The 20599-nt window shown below is 43.7% G+C and overlaps 1 protein-coding gene across 7 annotated transcripts in view; it reads right to left on the reverse strand.

Annotated features, from left to right (window-relative positions):
- heph (polypyrimidine tract-binding protein 1 heph) overlaps positions 1-20599 on the reverse strand; it is a 161098-nt gene that overhangs the window by 12657 nt on the left and 127842 nt on the right. For 6 of the 7 annotated variants that reach the window (XM_037432630.2, XM_037432629.2, XM_075875855.1 and 3 more), the window contains 8 exons: positions 20139-20240; positions 18040-18351; positions 16460-16607; positions 13734-13792; positions 13436-13595; positions 10359-10451; positions 4926-5059; positions 685-718 (listed from right to left, as the gene is read on the reverse strand). In XM_037432630.2, coding sequence (XP_037288527.1) covers positions 685-718; positions 4926-5059; positions 10359-10451; positions 13436-13595; positions 13734-13792; positions 16460-16607; positions 18040-18351; positions 20139-20240 — 1042 coding nt within the window. The remainder of the gene's footprint in view (positions 1-684; positions 719-4925; positions 5060-10358; positions 10452-13435; positions 13596-13733; positions 13793-16459; positions 16608-18039; positions 18352-20138; positions 20241-20599) is intronic. The other variant, XM_037432632.2, reaches the window with a different exon arrangement.

A 20599-nucleotide genomic window follows, 5' to 3' on the forward strand; every position in this document is an offset into this window, starting at 1 on the left:
ATGTAACGGTTGACTTTAGGTAGTAAAGATATAGGAACAAACTCTTGCTACATAAAAAAAAAATGTGGTAGATTACTAATTCGTTTTGAAAGACTATTGGACGATGCGATGTTTTAGCAAGACGACATTGACGTGCTGTTGCAGTGCTTTGAGACTGCCGAGATATTGGAGACAATGGGAGGATCTCCTAGTACGCTAATGAGCTCAGGCTCGTGAAACACTAGCGAGAACACTGTTCACAGCTAATATTTGAAATGTTGACGTGAGAGCTTCTAGCATCTTAAAATGCTGACCTATGTGAGGCTTCATAGCGGAGATAGCCAATGCCCTCCATTATGCATAAAAAGCACTGTCCAAGAGCACTGGGTAATATGTTGCAGTCTCAAAGCAGCCACCACCGGTAGAGATTTAAACCACAACTATGAGCAAAGTTTGTGCTTTCTTCTGTTCAGGTATTCCACAAAAACCAGAACGCCAATAACGTACCACACACACCAGCTAGAACTCTCAATGGAATCGTAAAATATGCACAAAAGGGCAAGAGACAGAGAAATATGAATGTGCAAAAACTTAAAAGAAAATTAAGAGAGAAACAATACACACAACAGTTCAAAGGGGAAAAAAAAGGAGGCAGTGAAAAAAAAAAGAGCGCAGAGAATGAAATAAAAAACGAGAAAAACGTACCAAAAAGGGTAAAGAGAGCGTCGGGCGTGACCATCTAAAAACGTAGGATGAGGATGAGGAGGTCATATGAGAAGGCCCAGCAGAAGAGGGTAGTGTGCGGCCAGAGGTGGCACCCACGGACGAAGGAAGGGTTGGTGGTTGGTTGGTGGTCGGTCGGTGGTGGTGGTCGGGCCAGTGTTCCCCACCACAAAGAGAGACCGCACGACAGCCACAGGAAGGCGGCGGCAACAGCAGCCATGGTTTGTGCGGGCAGTTTTCGAGAGTATTTTGTTGTTTTTTTTAATACAGGAGAGAAGAGAGAGAAGCAGAGAGGGAGTTCAGAGACGGGAAAAAGAGTGAAGGAAATAAAGTGCATGATATCGACGAGGAGGGGCAGGTTAGTGATGTGAGCGGCATGGGCGGGGAATCGGGTTTTGTGCAAGATTGTTTGAAGAAAAAAAAAAAAGAAAACGAAATAAAGGCAAAGGAATGTTTTCAGCGAGTTTTTACAGAAAATAGCAGTAAATGAAAAAAAGAACCGTAAGGAAGTGAAAAAGGCATTACACAAAAAAGGAAACGAGAAAGCAGGCAGTTGAGATGGCACAGAAAAAAAATGCAAGAAATGATTGAAAAAAAAAACAGAAGCAGTAACAAAAGAAAAGGCAAAAAATAATTACCAAATGCAAAGACAGGTTCAGGTACGAAGAGATTTAGAATTGGTGCGTGCATTGCAAAAGCACAAGGCGGAAAGGTCAGCATGCAAAATAAGGGTAAATATGTGGATGTCAGAAAAGTGGAGTTCATATCAAGCATTACGTTTGTTAATTGCAGGAAGGGGTAGTGGCCAGAGGGAGGGTGGTGCAGGCAGAAAAAGAGGTAGAGGACAGAGTGGAAAGGGGTAAAAAGGGGTTGGGGTCAAGAGATAGAGAAAGAGACAGACAGAGAGAAACAGTGAGAAAGAGACAGCAGAGAGACAGTATTGTTTAAAAATGAGGAGATCAGAAAGAAAGGTAGGTGAGAGAGAAAAAAAAGAAACAAAACAACAGGTCAAAAACTGGAAAAAGGCATAATAACAAAACAAACGCTTAGCACAAAAAGAAAAAAGGAGAGAAAAACTGAAAACCGAGGCAAACAATTAATGGCAAACAATTAATGGCAAACAGCAGCAGAAGCGGTGGCGGCAGCGGTGAGTGGCGGGCAGCGAGAGTGCCGCGGTAATTTCAAAGCATGCGGTTTGAGAAAAGCTGAAATGACACTAGATAGCACGGCGTGCAGCAAAAACAGCTAGAAGTGAGGGGGCAGTGCATTGCAAACTAAAATCTGGCAAGACCAAAGAGCTTTAAACAAGACAGACAGAAGTGCTGGCTCAATAAAAGCGACGCGCCGTTTTCATTTGGTACGCCAGTAAGCGCCAATACCATTGTTGTGTTTTTGCTATGGTGCCTCATATAATAACAGTGCGTGACAACTGTTGTAACTATACACAACACTATGTGACTGCACGCTAACTATGACAGAGTAAGGTGCTCTTAGCACAGGATAACACAGTTTTTACAACTGTAATTTTTCTTCACGTTTCAATGGTAGTTCAAGCAACACCCTCGACATGCTACTCTCTACACCGTACAGTCATGAACAACCGCTGCGAAAACTGACTGCAGAAAGACACGATGCAACGAAGGAGAAATGACTGGTGCAGCCATAACTTATACAGTATTTCACACAGCTTAATCTAGTACACCACTACGGATTGTAATAAGTGATCCAGTGACATGTAACAATACGTTATAGGCCCGGAGAGATTACTGGTGTTGATTGTGTGATACGATTCTTCCTGACAGCCCCAGTAATGTCCCCGTGCATTCAACTACTACACAAACATGTCTGTCGCACGAATGATGCAAGATTTCTGCCCGGCCTCTAGCTTGCACAAATTCTACTAAATTCTGAATCTGCCCTCTCTAAACGACCAAAGTTCGCTTAAGCGGGAACTCAACCCAGTCAGCATTGCTCCCTCACCTGCATGTGGCTCCAATACTACCATCTTTACAAAGGCTTAGCAAAAATGCAACTGAGACAGAACCATAACCTACGCAGCATGCCACGCTGGGACCTTTAGAGTGCCCTCGCAAAATTTCTGCCACGTAACACAATAACTGTCATCTGGCTTACTCGCGTTTATTTTTAGCAACTAGCTACTCCCCATTACAAAGTATCACTATAACGGCTATAACGCAAAGGAAGGCACGCGACATAGGCACCAGCAACAACAATAAATTCATTTACTTCAACGACGTGTTTGGCTGCTCCAGCTTAGTGCCACAAAACAACCGGCACCCCAATTTGGCTGCTAACAGAGGCTTCTAACTTGCCAACATGCTTTTACACGCCGACATTTTACACGTGCACTGAATTGCCTTTACCATGTTACCGTAATGCATGTTTTAGCAGTTTTAGCTTTTTATACATAAGCATTTTTTTATGTAAGCAAATGCACATGGTTACTTACATGTCCAGAAAACATTTATCGTTGCCATACTCCAGGAGTACCGAACTGAGTTTATCATGATGTCAAAACGCAGGTTTATACAGTTTTAGCTCACCATATATGTAAATGCACACATATTAGTGTTATATGTCCGTATACTTTTCAATATTACCGCACTACTGAAATACATGTTCGGGCAAAATTCCAGCTCCTAATACGAATAAATCGATATAAGTGTTCAAGTGATCCTTAACATTACCGTGTTACCGGAACACCAAACTGCATTAGCATAAGCTCTTGTTCTAGCTCCCCATACATCAACATATTCAATTACGTTTGTGTAAACCACTAAGTGATGATTCTTCTAACTAGGTTACCGGCCAATGGTAATGAAATCTTGCGACGCTTCTTGAGACTACAACTATGCACGTTTGTTCTCAATAATATTTTACACGTTTATTTTTCACTAAGTATTGTTAAAGAAAAAAATATTAAAAATGCAACCGATTCGAAATTACGCCAAAGCAAGAAATTCAGTACAGAGAAGCAGAATGCGCCATGTCTCTGCAATAACTTTTATGCTTGTCTGGTTAATCTCAGCCCCACCAGATGACCACCTATCCATCCCATCACGTTAACCCTGTTCAAACATGGTATCAGTTTTGACTCGACAGCTGCAGTCTCGGTAAAGCCGATCTGACTGTGAGCCACAAAATTCACGAGGCATGGCCCCAAACGTAAAGGGTATTCGGCTGAGTAGTTTATGTTCCAGAAAGGTGAGCATGAGCAGATCTGGTATCGGTAACATGGTAACGTGAAAAGCGTATGGGCAAGCTAAAATCTTATTCTAAGCAACTAATACACAAACTAAGAAACCAAATAGCGAGAAAGAAAAAATGCCAATTAAGACGTTCGCTGAAATTGGAAACGTGAATAACAAAAAAAAAAGCAGGAGAATGTGAAATCGCGCTAAGCAAAGAGAAAGAAATTGCAAAGTTGGCTCATGAGCAAAAAATGGCACAAAAAAAAAGTTCCCAGGAGAAGAAGAAAAACAGCAAGTAAAGAAAACGGCCAGAAGTTAAGTTTGAAGGAGGAGGTACATTTAGTTTTGCAGTATTTGACAAGAGGAACGTGTTGGTAATATATTTATGAGTGCGTTCAGAAATACATTATAGGCAGAGACAAGGCAAAGCTTTTCATTTGTAAAAGTGCAGAGGAGTTTATAGAAAAACAGTATACTTGATTTTTTTTTTTTCTGTGGGACAAGGGGGACTTCGTGTACGTATCCAGTGCACGTGTTTGTGTACATAAATTCACGTACAAAACGTAAAAACGTGGTCTCAGGGGGTTGAACCCCTCAAACGACATCTCCTGGCTATGCCACTATTCGCTCTCTTGGTTGCCTTTGGAGCTTGCTGCGAGAGCTGCTCTACGGTTTACAACTGCAATGTGCTCTGCTGTTTTTAGGCTCCGGCGAGACGAATATTACAATGCTACCATTACAGTGACGCAATGTTAGTTTCCAGAAGAACAATACAACTGCCCGGCATTCAGCAACACTGCAAAAAGCTACTTCACTTTCTTCTTATTCATTGCAGCTAAAGAGGCAATCAGACAGAACCAAAATAAAGGGAAAAGCAATGCAGCATGCAGGAAGGAGGCGAGGACAGCCCAAGCGGGGCGGCAGAGTGACGCCCACTGCCACACTGTGAAGATGATTCATAGAAAACAGAAGGAAAGGACATCACAGAAAGAGAAAAGCATCAGAGCGTACCTGTTCATTGAGGTTGGACACCAGAAGCACGCTGCTGGTGGTGGCCTGTCCCGGGAGCCGGATACCGGCCATGCCTAGAGCGGTCGCCGCAGACGGAGCCGACGGCGACAGGGCAAAGCCACCCAGAGGCAGCCCTGCGCAGCCGTTGGATGCGTGTGTCAACTATTGGCTTGCGCACGACGGTCAATTTAGCGTGTGTGCAAAGATAAGAAGAAAAAAAAAAAACCTGCTGGCTGTTGCTACAACAAGAGTTGATGTCAAGTGAAACATGGAAAATGAAGCCGCGCTTCAGTCATGTCCATAGCCAGGGGCCCTGCCCTCCCCACTCCTCGAAATTCGAATGGAGGGGAAGGGGGAGCTTTGATGAGGACAAATAATAAAAAGTGGCGTTTTTCAAGGCCTTCAATAAGTGCCCGCCTCCCCCCAAAAGATGTCTGGCTATGGGCTGACTCTCCAAGGTTTGCACCAAAAGCTTTCAAGCCTAGATTAACGTAATATTAATAAACAGAAACAGAACAACATTTACTGTGCCAATTTACCTACGCCTCAAGGCTGACATTGCGAGCTGGCAACTGCCCATGCGATGGTATCACAGAGTTCAAAGCAGCCAACAGTTATCACAAATATCAGTCATTTAGTACACAAGACGCACAAACACAGATGGCTGGCAAGGCACTGAAACTAGAACGATAAATCTGACAAAGCGGTAGAACAAGCAGAAGCGACAGCGGCAATAGACAGCACAGCATACAAAGATTTAACCCATCAAATCGCCCTCTATTGTGCATGGAACTAGTTTCTCTGGCACAGTGCCACCGAGATGTGTTAAGAACTATCTGTGCATTGTAATGCCATTAAGTTCTTCCACAATGACTCCTCACTTGTTCCACGGAAGCCTTTTCGTTTCGACATGAGTAACTTCTGAAATGTCACAGCTGCAATGGCACACAAATTGCAAATTTGTGCTTAACATCACAGCCGGGGTAGTGGGCTGTTCTTCAGCCTAACATCAAGTTCCAACAGCACAAACTATTAACATGCTACAGAAAAGCCTCAGTGCGAGCAACAATAGACAGCACAGCATACAAAGATTTAACCCATCAAATCGCCCTCTATTGTGCATGGAACTAGTTTCTCTGGCACAGTGCCACCGAGATGTGTTAAGAACTATCTGTGCATTGTAATGCCATTAAGTTCTTCCACAATGACTCCTCACTTGTTCCACGGAAGCCTTTTCGTTTCGACACGAGTAACTTCTGAAATGTCACAGCTGCAACGGCACACAAATTGCAAATTTGTGCTTAACATCACAGCCGGGGTAGTGTGCTGTTCTTCAGCCTAACATCAAGTTCCAGCAGCACAAACTATTAACATGCTACAGAAAAGCCTCAGTGCTATTGTCGGCCAACTGACACAATTTAGCCCCCGCACCGTTTGAGAATCCGCACTGCGCAAAATAGCGCAGTGCGGATTCTCAAACGTCGCCCCATTAACCATGCTCGGTTGTCCAAATGATAACGAGAGACCAAAGTCCAATTCGTAAACACTTCGTTAACACACACTTCTTCACTCAATCTATTAGTTTAGTACAACCTAGAAATGCAGAAGAATGGATTGCCTCCGCAAACAATGACGAACCTCTGCTTTCAAAGAGACACCAAAGTGAAACAACGAATTCGTTTAGATTGCTAAATTTTACTGTGAAAACTCTTGATATTAGTAAACTCAAAAATTTGTTTATCATAAAGAAAAAGTTCGAGCTGGAATTTTCACTTTTAAATTTCGCGTCTGAATTTCCGGCTCCGACACCGAGCATTTTTAACCGTATTTTTCATATTTTGATGGTATTTGCTCAACAAAACTTCATAAAAATCCATATGTGAAGCCTTTGTCCCCCTGAAAGCACAATGCAGTTCACTTTCAACAATCATGAATGATGTAGTCCCTCGCAGACGCAGTCATAATTTATGATGCCACGGTAATCGGTGTGATAACTTTAAGGTAGCATTACCATCCCCATCTTTTCCATGCAGCAAGCATGGAATCTTGTTATTGTGAAAAAGTAATTTACTAATACAATAAAAATCATTTTCCTCTTTAGGGTCCCTTTGAATCGGCATTGCCAGCACAATCTTAAAAATAATCCCCCCCCCCCCCCCCCGCCAAAAACACACACACACACACACACTACCAAACCAAGCCACTTCCAGAAAGCAATCAAGGTCTGGGTGCAAGAAGTGTGTCAAGAGCAAAAGAAGAAGGAAGAAAATTCTACAAGTCACTGCAAGGAGACGGCCCAGAGCAACCTACCCTGCTTCTTGTCAAACTGATCCCCTGCGGCAGTGTTTTTAAAACAAGCAGCGTTACAAATGGTTGAGGAAGTGGTAAGGAAAAGGAGTAGAGGAGAGGAGAAAGAAGAGTTCCAAGACACAGCGTGAGAAGAAGCCAGAGAAAACAACCGGACAAAACCGCAGAAGCACGACACATCACAGAGACTAAGTGTAAACACTGCTACTGCAGCGTAGGCGCAACAAAACCAAACTACCACAAATACACTCTCTACCACGTTTCAGTTGAATATAAAAACAGCGCAATGGACGAGTACTGAGGAAGGACAGGGACCTGTCCGTTGCGCTGTTCGTGTATTCAATTATGTCCTACCATTCGTGTATTCAATTATGTCCTACCAAAGTTACCACGTTTCACAATTCAGTTGGAGTGGTTTAAACTATGAATATTAAGAAATACTCACTGCTCCTATTTGCTACCATAAGTACAGTGCTTGAGAGAAGTGTTAGCAGGCATCATGAGGCAGTAAAGACAAGCCATTTACCTGTACAATATATTTAATCATGAACAGTACACATTGCTAGAAACAAAGCTTGAACAATCAACTTCTGTATTTATTAATCTGTCATGAAGAATTTCGCAACAAATGAATTACAATAAAATTATACATCCAAACTGAATCAGTTGCACTTTGTTGCCCTTCAAGTAAGCAACTGAGACAACTGCTACGGGAAAGATGTCGCAGATCCAGAGCTGCGTGATGAATATGCAGACTGGAATGTTTCCGAAACGAACATACTTCACCACATCACTTTTGCTTGTGACTACCGCAGCATGTCATACAATTAAAGAACCAAGGCACGTAAAAATACGGCGCATTTTTAACACGCATCTCATCTTGCACTAGAAACATGCAATGCACTTTTATTTCGTAGAAAGTATCACAAATTACAAACATGCAGCCTGAATTAAAAAAAAAGAAAACCTTCATACCTGTGGTTAATACAGTTCAAAGTAAAGTTAAAACATGTTCACAACTTCCACAGCCACCAGAGGAGGACCAAGGACAGTTGATCACACTCAAAAGAGATTAGAAGAGACACAGAAATGCTGCCCTGAATAAATGGTTATGAACTTGTGAGCCTTTAGGAGCTCAGCACATGGGCCCATGGGCCTTAGACTGGCAATGTTTTCTGTCTTTTCGGCCACTCCCAATTTAGCAACAGAGCTGTTTTAAGCTTTTCGTTCCAGCGTTCCGAGAGGACAGAATGGTAAGTTGCGCCTATCACTTCAAACATAGTAACCCGGAAGGCTTGCTATCTTTGTCCTAAACATAGTAACCCGGAAGGCTTGCTATCTTTGTCCTCGTCTTTATCTCAGAAATAACTATAAATAAATACAGTTTGCTCTTGGTGATGTATCCTGTGCAATGTAGGCACTTCTTCAATGCATGTGCCTTCTGAACAAGCACGAGAGAGGCACAAAACAGATAAGTGGAAAAGAGGAGAGAAGGAGACAGCAACACACTGAGAGAACATGGCTAATTAAGACATGTTATTCAATATATTAATCAGGACAAAGCTACTGAACACTGCAAATTAACCTTGTTAATTAAGCATGTGCTCATAATCTAGGTTGACCATAAGCTCCGCTGCTGTTAGTCTACCCCGCACCACTATTGCAAGTTTCCAATTTTCTTATTAACATTTTCCAAACTCACAACCTTAGATGAAAAAGGGCTGTGGCAAAGCTGTTAAGAAACTTGCGAGAAGAAAAAAACCACTTACAACAAGAACTTAAGTGAAAATCCACAAGAATTACTACTGTGTGGCAGCGGGAACTGCAACAAGGCTGAGTAGTGGGGCAAATTGATTAGCTACATCTTCCGAGAAAATAACATTACTTTCTAATGATGTGTCTTCACTAAAAAGGGCTGCTTAGGCAAAGAATCAGATAAATGTTCTCCTGCTTAGTGGCACAGCAACATAGCCATTAAGTAACACAAAGGCTAAGTAAGGTCCTGAGCCCATAATCCACATCTTTACTTATGCATTCCTTTGTGCTTCTTTTATACCTGAAACTGACCGTGGAAAAAAGTTCTTGCATGTCTCGCATTTGTTTTTTTATTCACATTTTTTTCACACTTGCTTCCCTTATCTCATATTGCAAATGAATCCAGCCTGTCAAACATACTATGAAAACTTATGCATTAAATGCCACAGCTTCAATCAAAATTCAAAAACATCAAATTCCACTTCACAAGGTCTTAATTGGCAGAAGAATGCCTTCAAGCGTGACCTTTGAGATGGCTTTTTTTTTCCAACTTTCAATTTTATGTAAGTATTAACTTAATTTTAACAGTCCTTTAGCCTCTGACAAACTGAGTAATCTCTGAAGGCCTTCTCCAGTGAACTGTACTACACAGTCCCACAACAATAGATTTTAAATCAAGGCTATTCATACCTTGGGCTAGAATGACTTATTTTGTTATAGTACTATAGCAGCACTGGTTTAGGAATAGATGTTTCGAACTGGGTGTAAATTTTGGCAGAGTCGCCTTCTTGAGAGCAAGATCTGCAGTTGGCAAGGAAATGTTCACTGTGAAAAATGTTGGTACCAGCTCAAGGCACCCGTAGTATGGCCACTGTTGACTTTCTCCTTACCCAAATCTCATATGATCCTGTAGTATCACTTCTCAATCGAGGAAACAGGGCACATTGCTGACGATAATACAGAGATGAGAAACACCTTTTAACCAAGCAGTGACCAACTACAGCTGGGGAGAAAAAATGAACATTGCTAGACACTCCCATTAACAATTATCGCCAAGAGACTTCTCCTCGGTCTTTCTTCAGCAAGGCATTAAAACAAGTCCCAAGCCCACCGGAAAACCTCAACACAAACACAATGACAATATGCACACTTGTGAGCCCACTCTAGAGGAACCAAAACTCCCTCTGCAGGCACGACCCTGAGAGCTTTACGTGGTGCTAGTACTTTTACGAAGCGATCGAGGCTTGGCAGAATGAGCAGCAGCAAAAGCAGCAGCAAAAAGAAAAGGGGGAGAGAAGACATAACATAACAAAACAGTGCACGAGAGAGAAGGGAGGGAAGCGAGGAGGTTTTGGAGGCAGAGGCTCCTACCTGCTGTGGCGCTGGCGGCATAGGCAGCGGTTAGTGGGGAGGTCAGGCCCGGGCCGGCGGCAGCAAACGGGGACGCCAGTATACCCAACGAACCTTTTGTTCCCGTGCCAATTTACAAAAAGAGGAGAGGGAAGGGGGGCAATGAGGAGAGGTAGGTGATGGCATTTATATTTTTTTTCTCTCTTTATTGAGAGAGAGGGCACTTCAACAACATGCACTGCCTCATTTCGTAGTGCTGGCGGTGGAGCGGAGAGGGGGTGTGGGAGGGGCTGGTGCCAACCAAACAAACAAAATGCTTTCCCACAACTTTTCCTTCCCTGCCTACACATCTTGGAGACCGCTTTTAAGAAACAAGGTGAGAGCATGATGAGCCATGAGATTTCATAGTTACTATTCTCAATTTGAAAGGATACAACGTGGGCTAAAGTACGGCACACAAGTGCTCCACCACGACCATTTGATACAGACCAAACCAATAAGCTGAACACTTCGATTCCTTTTAGTTGCTGTCGTTATGTCGAAATAATTTGAATCCAGGTCTTCATGAAGACTTTTCACCTTTAGTTCTACTCTGCCGACCCGCAAGGCTATACCAAATTCACAATCTCGGACTTTTCAATCGTCTCAGGTACGCAGACCTACCCTGTGCTACAATTTGGCACATAAAATGCCGATTAGCAAGGGTACCTGAATTTTCAACCAGAACACTGTGAACCACCACAACAGATGTGTTTTAATGACTTTTGTATGCAATATGCATGTTCTGGCTTGCCGAGATAGAGTTAGTGCCATAGAATACTGACGAGTTGAAATGTTATAGCGCCAGCATTTAGATGTTTCCTAAAATGCACAACTACTTGCATAGACACCACAAACTGGCTTAATATGCTGAACTAATGCTGTTTCCTTTAGTAACAAATTGTCACCTCCTGTTATAGGTATCGTGCAATACATGGTATGAGAGAGGAACGTATAAGACTCCAATCGTCACTGGCATCGGCTACTACAAATGCAAGGAAATAAGACATTACCATTAAAATCTGAAGAGAATAACAATGCTGACAACAAAAAACGACTTGTGCTTTATTGCTCAGATGTTTTGCACTAAGTTAAGCCAATCAATACTTGAAGAAACAGAAAAAACCACCTTAGGGACGTGTAAACAAGAAGAGAGGGCGATAGACGCACGAGTATTCTCTTCTTGTGTACGCGTCCCTAAGCTGGTTTTTATCTTGAAGTCTTCAAGTATGGCCAATAGATTCTCCTACAACTCTGCACGCGAAGCCAACAGCGCTTCCCGTGCTTTCAGTTCCATGGCCCCCTAGCTTCAAGGCAAATTATCTGAGCTGCTGCAGCTCATTCATACCACAGCCCCCTAGCCTAGCACGAACCACATGTTAGGCAATGCATTTAGGACCTACTGTACTTATTAAAGCTGGAGCACCTCTTCTAGCACTCTAACTACACAAACAATTAGAATAATTTCGTCGATTCTCTGGAGGGGCAATAGCTGTGTTGCCACGTAACTGTGTTGAAGGCCAATAAGAAGGCACCACGTCAATAGCTATTAGAAGAGTAAATGGCCCTAAAACAGGCAAATTAAAAAAAAGAAACAATTCACAACGCGCATTCCACAGCCTTGGGAGTGGCTAATTGACACGCTTCAACATCGGGAAGGTTAGACGTGTAAACGAACGCTCGCCTACCTGAGCCACCACCTGCTCCCACATCCCGCATCTCTTCGACCGCAAATTAAATTTGAACACCAGACAACACATAAACAGGGACACAGGACTCTATACATACTCAACCAAAAAAGAGTGCAGCAATTTCATGTGAGCAGGACAAAGCTAGTTCTGTCTTACGAAACTTTAGATTGTCAAAATGCCATTCATTGTGGCAGGAGCCCAAGGTGAAAATCTTGAGAGAAAGGACCATTTTAAATCTTCCAAAAAATGTAAAAATATATCTGCACTACAGTTAATTCATAATGATCACGTATTGACCAGCGTAGGCCTACATAGTATAGTGAATCCAGAAAGCTCGGCTGAACTTAATTGCTTCATGACTGAATTTGTATATTCCAGACACCAATCCCGTCCCTCAAGTGAGTGCAAATGAAGTGTGAAGTAATTAGCAGCCAGGTGGCAATCGTAAGCCCATAAAAAATAAGTGATGCATGTACAGTTTTTGGCACACTCGCCGTCAATGTTGTGCTGACATTTTCAATGCTGAGCTTCGACAACTAGAAGAAGCAGTCTTGTCTAACTAACTAGAATTACATAGACACCAACATATATCCACACACTTAAAAACTTTGTCCTACTCACTGCCACGCATCAAACACAGTAAAAATCGAAACAAGACAATGGTTCAGTGGAACCAAAACGAAAAGACAATGAAAGCAAAACAAAAGGCAGCACAATGTGACGTTGCAGCAGAACAGCAAAGCGTCTTGTCTTAAGCGCAGAAAATTTTTAGGTTGTCACATTCACTTTACCAAAGAAGCATTATGTTACAAAAAAAAGTTAGTGCTACTCAACACTATAAGAATGCAGCACACAGCAATTTTTTATATTTTGCCAAAGAAAAAGAACTCTGTGTTCTGGTCTGTGTTATTCGTAAGTTAATGTGGTCATTCCAATGCTTTCTGAAGGACAGAAAAACACGTTGCACTAGAAAAAGCAAAACCTACAGCATATAATGACATACGAAGTACCATTCCGTTTTTTTTTTTTACAGTGCCAGTGCAGCTTACGCAGTTCACAGTGCGGGTTTTGACGCATATACATCAAAACAACCTATCAAGAACAACGAACGTAGACTATTACTCCCTATTCCATGCTACATTATAGGTCCACAGCTCTTTTCAGACATATCTCAGCCGCAAATGAAAGGTTTTCAGACGTTTCATGCGACAGAATTCTTGTGGTAACGTACATTAAAAAGTCAGTTTAAAATCACAACTAGAGCACCACCACCGACTTCTCCCTAGTCACAATGCATCACGAGAATGCAGTGTCTTAGAGTCAGCTGCAAGAACATTAAAAAAAGGTCGGCAAACAATGCCTCCTCACCTGCCAATCCAATGTCGAGGGTGGGGTCCCCAGTGGGCAAGGTGGGGTTTGTGAAGTCGCGGCTCTTGTCGTTGTTGTACTTAACATTGAGATTGGTCAACTTGGAATACTCTATGCGCAATGTGCAGCAAGCATTGTAGATGCTCTGCCCATCCAACGCCTGCAGTGGAGAAAAGAATGATTGCACGAGCTGCCGTATTGAAACAGGTGTAATGCCCTTTGTCCAGGTTGAGGTAATGCACAAGGGATTTGTTTATTTATCTTATTTTATTTGCAAGACGAGACGAACCACACGTACCAGCTTTGCTGCCTGGGCACCCATGACATCGCTGAACTGAATGAGGGCTTGGAATGAATCTGAAAGAGAGAGACAGCTATTGCAGTGCAGACACAATCAGCTCCACTGTGTACGGCTAACTGCATAGTCAAGCTGCAAGGCTGTATGAAAAGTTAACATGACCGGTTTATATGAGCACTTAGGCGAGCTCCGAATGCATACCTGCCAACTTCAAGGATTCTGAATCTGGGAGATTTCGGCAAAAAAAAAGGGGGGGGGGGGCACAAAAAAAAAAAACAAAGATGAAGAAACATGCCGAAAAACAAAGGGGGTGGGAGGGAGGTCTCAATCCCAAGCGCCAGCATTAGCGTTGCGGTCTTGTAGCGGCTAGGAGTGGCGGAACAACACACGCGGGTAGAGTTTCACAAAGGCGCGAGTCTCAAACGATCAACACAACTAGCAGAATCTTTTTCAGTCAAAACAACTTGCGTGTGTCTTCCTGGGGGACACGTGAATGGACCGGACCGCACAGCTGGCTGCTGCAAAAGCGCGGGTCAAAGCTTTCCTCACTACTAGACTCTTTTGACTAGAATGCCAAAACGTGTTTGGCCCCTTTTTATTTTATATGGACAGTCCAGGCTGTTTTTTTTTTTTTTTTGCCGTCGCCATCGCAGGTTTCCTTCACCGTATATGTAAAAATAAGCCACCGATGGATGCCTGCTTATTTCTCAATTGTACTTTGCCCCGGCCCCGTAGAGGCGGGGGGGGGGGGGGGGGGGGTAGATACCTGTGCGCAAACGCTTATCCTGTGGCGGGAGAATCGTGCACCTTCGGCTTTCACTGAAAGAAAAGCGTTAGTTGCCGGGCCCACAAAGGTCACGTGTGGTCTCTGCACAAGGCCCTTTTTGCGAAAACAGCCTGCTTCTCATACACAGCGATGTATAACAACTGGGGCACTTGTTAGTTTGTACTCATCTGTAGCTGCGATTTCGTATCGTGCATCGTTTTGGTTTAAACAGCGCGTTACGTGTCGTTAGGATCAATCGGTAAACGCTGTTAGTTCGCTCTCGTCCTGCGAGTATTGCATTCGTGCAGAATTTGTGTGGGAGCAGCGCGCTGCACGTTTCGATTTGCTTGCCGTTCTTAGCGTTACATTTTAAGTTGCTGTCACACTTATTTCTTCGCCCTTGTGGCAAAACTAACTTTTTTTTTTACGTATTTACTGCCTTCAACTTACTGCTGCATGCCCTCGGGGCTCGTAGATCACTATCGCGTCGCCGCGACCACGCTTTTGTGTGCGGCGGTTGCGTTCATTTTACAATCCCCGTGTGTTTGGCTGCGCAGGCGTGCTAAAAACAAAGTCGTTTTATGCCATCTACGATAGCATCTGCCACAGTTTAGTCCACAGAGTTTGCGGAAAGCAGCGTTGCTTTCACTGGTTGAGGGCACACTTTCGGGGGTTCTGTCGGCAACGTCGTCGCCATACATGATCGTGTCAAGAGCGACCACAGTTTCGTCCACAACGATTGTGGCAACGACAATCACACGCACTGTAGAAGACAGCACTTCGCGGGTCGCAAGCATACTTTCGAAGCGAGTACGCTGCTCTCGGTCCTCGTTCGACAATTTCCGTACCAACGTTCATATCATCCGCCGCGATTAGGAAATGTATTGAGAACATTCGAATTGGGGCCTAATGTACAATTGGGAAATGTGTTTGGAACATTCGAATTGAGAACTGATGTACATAGTAAAATTTGGCTGGGAAATTTCAAAAATTCGTATCTGCCGCGGTTTCGCATCACTGATTATACTGTACGTTTACATGAACGCCTTTCGAGCAGATTGAGCTGCTTTTTTTTTTTTTTGACAATGCAGCCAGATCACGCACAGAAATTGATGTACGGGAGATTTTCATGACAACCGTACAACCGAAAAAAACGGTCCAAATCCGGGAGTCTCCCGGCCAATCCAGGCGACTTGACAGGTATGCGAATGCCAGTTAGCGACATGTCATGGAAGAATGGTTTTACAGTTGCGACATGGAAGTAGAGTTCTGGATGCATTAGAGCCTACCAAAATATAAAAGCGCAGACTGAGAATTAGTGGCAGCCAGTGCAGTAACGGTAGTCCTGTAAAAGCTTGCTTGAATTCAAACTGACACCCTGGTCCCGGCAGTGTGGAACAGCAGCATTAGTCAGCAGATGAGAATTCAGAAGCAGCACCAGAGCTCTTCGGCAAGCTATGAACAATGCCCATGCGGTTGCGACAGAAGACACTCAGGAAAATTGCAGACTCCTTTTAATTTTGATTTTGTTAACGCTGCCATGAAAATAAAAGTGCTTGTTTCTGGTGTCCCACTGACTGATCAATTATTTCTGTCCGCTGCTGTCACAAGTGAGCGCTTAGTACGTTTTTGGTTTCTGTCTATGCAGTGTGCCAAGATTTTCATTCTAGCACCGGCCTGCTAATTCGAACTCTACTTAATTCAAAAAAAGTTTTCAGTTCCCTCAGATTTCGAATTAAGCTTTTTTTTTTTTTTTGCTGCAGCCGCAGCAGCACCAGCAGCAGCACCAGCAGTAGCACCAGCAGTAGTAGTAGTAGTAGTAGTAGTAGTAGTAGTAGTAGTAGTAGTAGTAGTAGTAGTAGTAGTAGTAGTCATTCATGGTACCCTCCACGCATCCAAGACTGGTTAAGCTTGAACTGGCATGAATTGTAGAGACGAGCCATGACAAAAAGGTACTCACTACTCTTCGTGAAAGTAACGATCTTGAGGACCTTCCCTGCCCTGCTGAAGATGCCATGTAGCAGGTCCAGTGTAACTGGGTAGATCTGGTTGTCTACTACGACACGCAGCACCGTGTTAGCACCACCACCTTCGCCTCCTTGGTTGGCCTGCAGAATCGCCGAAGAAGGGATCAATCGCCATTACTGGGCACTAACACCCCAGGTTGCCCGAAACCAGAGCTCCCAAAGGCACACCAGTTGCGACAACACTCCAACTACTCCCCACGGCTGATTTTTAAATTTCATTCTGTGGCCAAAACCTCACAGGCCAAAACCTCAATGCGACTACAAAGCCGGTACTTTTTCAAGGTCCCCTGATTAAATTATGGCTGCATGAGGTATTTCAACACACAGTTAAAGTACACAGGCACTGCTGCTATTGACCTTTTGAAATTCAGCCACCGTGGCCAGGAATTCGCACAGAACTCCTTCCAAAACGAGACCATTTAGGGCGATGTAACGCAGGCACTTTTGCTTTCACCGTTATTACTTGGTATCATATGGATGTGTGTTCGACTGGAATGCTTACATCAGGGTGAACACTATCTTTAGAGACAGGATTTGGCATTGACACGACATAGCTACCTCGAGCTATTCTGTGTACCAGTCGTACGTTTGGATTTGATGTCGCGTTTGAACACACAAGTACTGCACCTGCATCCTCGTGCTACGAATACTGCATACTTGTGCAACAAATACTGAACAAAAATCTGAATAAATGACAAAACAGTGCAGAGTTCATACAGGTTTCCAAGGAGAAACTTTAAGCGTAATCAAGGACTTTCCAGGACCTGCCGCAAGTTTTTCAGGAACTCAAAGGGGTATGCAAAGTTGCAAATTTCTTCAATAAAATTATCAAAAGTGAGTCATCTTATTGCGCTTACAATAAATAAATAGATATCACAATCATGACAACAACATTTCGTCTTAATAACTTCTCAAGATCACAACACACAAAGCTCACAAAAGTGGTCGAAAGTTCAACATAGGCTTGAAGTGACTCAAATACATTCAAAACATCCTGCGTGGAGTTATTTCACTTGCATAAAGATACATAAATATATATATTAATGATGTAACAATGAGTAGCCCGGACCACTTTGCAAGTCCTAAACAGCTAAAAAAAGAAAGGCAACTATACTCTTAAAACAGCACTTGACATTTCGCAAAGTGAACCAAACCTATATAAAACATTTAGCTTTAGTGTTATGCGACTTATACAAACATAAGCAAAAGTATGTGAGGCATGAACCTGATGTCATGTGCGAGGAGCGATAGCGGCAGGGTAGCCATTTTGCAGGCCTGTGCACCAGCGGCACGCAAAAGAAGCATGCAGCAAGTGCTAGAGCGCCCCTCCTTCCCTTTCCTCCCAGAGAGTGCTCCAGCATAGGGTTCTTGGGCCAATCTTCATCCAACATTGGAACTCACCGTTAGGTTGTAACCAATTATATGTAAAATTCATGAACAAACTGATGTCGTAACTATTAATTCGACACTAGCACCACCTCTGTAATTTAGGAGATAATTCAGCAGGACTGACCAGACCACCATGGACGTTGTCCGTCTTGAGCTCACGGTGGTTCGAGAACTGGACGTAGACCATCCGGCCACGCACGGTCGGCGAGGCCTTGGCGAAGTAGTCGACCATGGCTACAGCCGAGTTCTCATCGGCCATCTCGAGGAACGCCTGGTTCTTGCCCTTGAGCTGGAGCACGTTGGTCACCTTGCCAAAAGGCACGCCCAGGTGCACAATGTCCGTGTCCGACGCATCATTCGGGATGTTCCGGATGTGCACCACCCGCGAGGGCTTGCCCGCTCCGACCACCCCTTTGCCGCCGGTGTCCAGCTTCACCTGCCGTAACACAAAGCAGTTTAAGAGTGGTGCCTGAACCCCCATCATCAGAAATTGAACAACACATCATCAAACACTGAGAATGAAGGAAAGAAGCGTAAATTTAAGGGCTCAGTTTCCCTGTTCGACACAATATTAACGATAGATAACAGACAGTGATGCCAAAAGAAGTGAAGGGGATGGTATAACCAAAAACGTTTGTTTAAGCTAGCAGTATTAAAATTGGCCCGAATCAACATGTTACACTGTAAATGTCGTTGAAAGACGATAGTCTTGCATCTGGAGACAGTGAACAAAACGTTTATTTGATGTTCCGCGCAAGAAAATCGGTGAATGCTATTCTGAAGGCGCTGCGTTACAGTGCCACGCGCATGTAACGGAGGCGAACAAGCGCATCTAGGCACGTTAGGCACGAGCACCATCTGGCCGTTATCTTCGAAAACAAAGACGTGCACGACCGCGGAGAAAGATGCGCGCCAGTCTCGGAGGTGATAAGGTGTAGAAAGGAAAGCGACGTGCAGGCGCCACCACCGTGCCGTCGTAGCAAAGAGTTAGAAACACCTTCTTGAGCATCGCATTACACTGTCAGCGCAGCGCGTTAAACGCTACAGTCCTTAGAATTACTTGTGTGTGCCTCTTATAATATAAAGGCAGACATACAAAACAGACATGTTATTATGGCTTCTCAGATATGCGCAATGTTTGCTTTTTTAATTGACAATCCCACAACTATGAACGCTATACCTTGAGCAATATTGGTGGGCGCTGCGGGTGAAGTTGGCCCTTTGAAGTATCGCTAGGGCAAACAAACAGACAAATGTACAGACAGACAGACCAAAATTTTTAGTCGAAGGTCCCCAAGAAATGTATTCGATGCATTCCCAAAAACCACAATGCTCTTTTTAGGGTTCTTCACAGTAGTGTTTTTAGTTAGAGCCACAATTCAAAAACATTTCAAATTGGTTCATATCAGTACTGCTTTAACTATTATGGATCGTAGGCAAACAAGTCTTGCTCGGAGAGCAAGACTTTTGCAAGACCAGTCAGGCTTTCCGAGCATTGCAAACTAGCCGCACTTGTTTAATACAATGTAGCAATTTCGCAAGCTCTCCTTTGGCTTAATGAACATATGCGTGCACACCATTCTCCACTGCTCAGTTGCGCGACATGCAGTTGTGTTTCGCGCATAGGCCGCGTTTAGAGTAACTACCGAGCGGTAGGTGGCGTGCTCGCGAGCGTTAATCATCGCCATAGTCATTATGGTTAGATCGGTAACGACGGTGGCGATGCCTGGCGGAAGGTCTTGGTGGCGGCACGAGAGAGTTGAACTAGGCTGTCTGGAGCGTGGCAGTTGGCGCGAACGATTGACTCTCGCGTGGGTCCCCAGTGCAAACCACTGTGGGCGATCTGCTAGGGGCCCTTGTGGAGAGTCAAGCGTTGGCGCTGCCACCTTGTGTTTGTTATACTTTTGAGTGTTGCGCAATTATGTGTGAGGCTGTTTTAGCGTGTTTGAGTACAACTGATGTATAATTATTTGGCTTACAATACTGCCGTTCTAAAAGCAGTTAAATGTGCGAGTTGTTTGGTTTGTTCTGACCGTGTCTACCGTGTCCATTCACTCCAAGAGCGTGGTGCTCTCCACATCGAGACCCAACAACCTTCAAGTGTGTATATACCACCGATATTTTCTAGAAAATATCTGTGTGTCCACATAGATTTGCATAATAAGTTATCTCGCCTTCGAAAACTTTGTGCCAGTACTCCGCCAAGTAAGAAACAAAGCACACCTTTTTGGCATCATTGTTGTTATCACTGTGGTTGTTCTGTGGGCTCATGATGGTGCCATTGCTCACGGCGTTGGTCTGCGTCAGCAGCTCGTCCGATCCACGCTGCAAAGGTTTAAAAAAAGAACATTCGAAAAACAATTAAGCTCCATGTGACCACACGCAAGCATCCCTCATTTCCCAAGTACCACCATTGACAAAAATTATAAAAAGGAGTGATGAACAAACTGCTGCATATCAACACCGTACAGAGGGACCAGCACATAGAAGCCCCCCAAAACGTACAGAGGGACCAGCATATAGAAGCCCCCATTTCTCAAAAAAATGGCATAAAGCACAAAAACAATCTATTCAAAACACTGACACAATTTTGAGGCACCCCAAAAAAGACATTTTCCGTATTCATGGTGTGCACTATTAATGCTCTCTACACCAGGTAGCCAGACAATAAGTCTGTTTAACTT

This window comes from Rhipicephalus microplus, chromosome 10 (assembly GCF_043290135.1).
Source record: "Rhipicephalus microplus isolate Deutch F79 chromosome 10, USDA_Rmic, whole genome shotgun sequence".
Classification (NCBI taxonomy): Eukaryota; Metazoa; Arthropoda; class Arachnida; order Ixodida; family Ixodidae; genus Rhipicephalus; species Rhipicephalus microplus.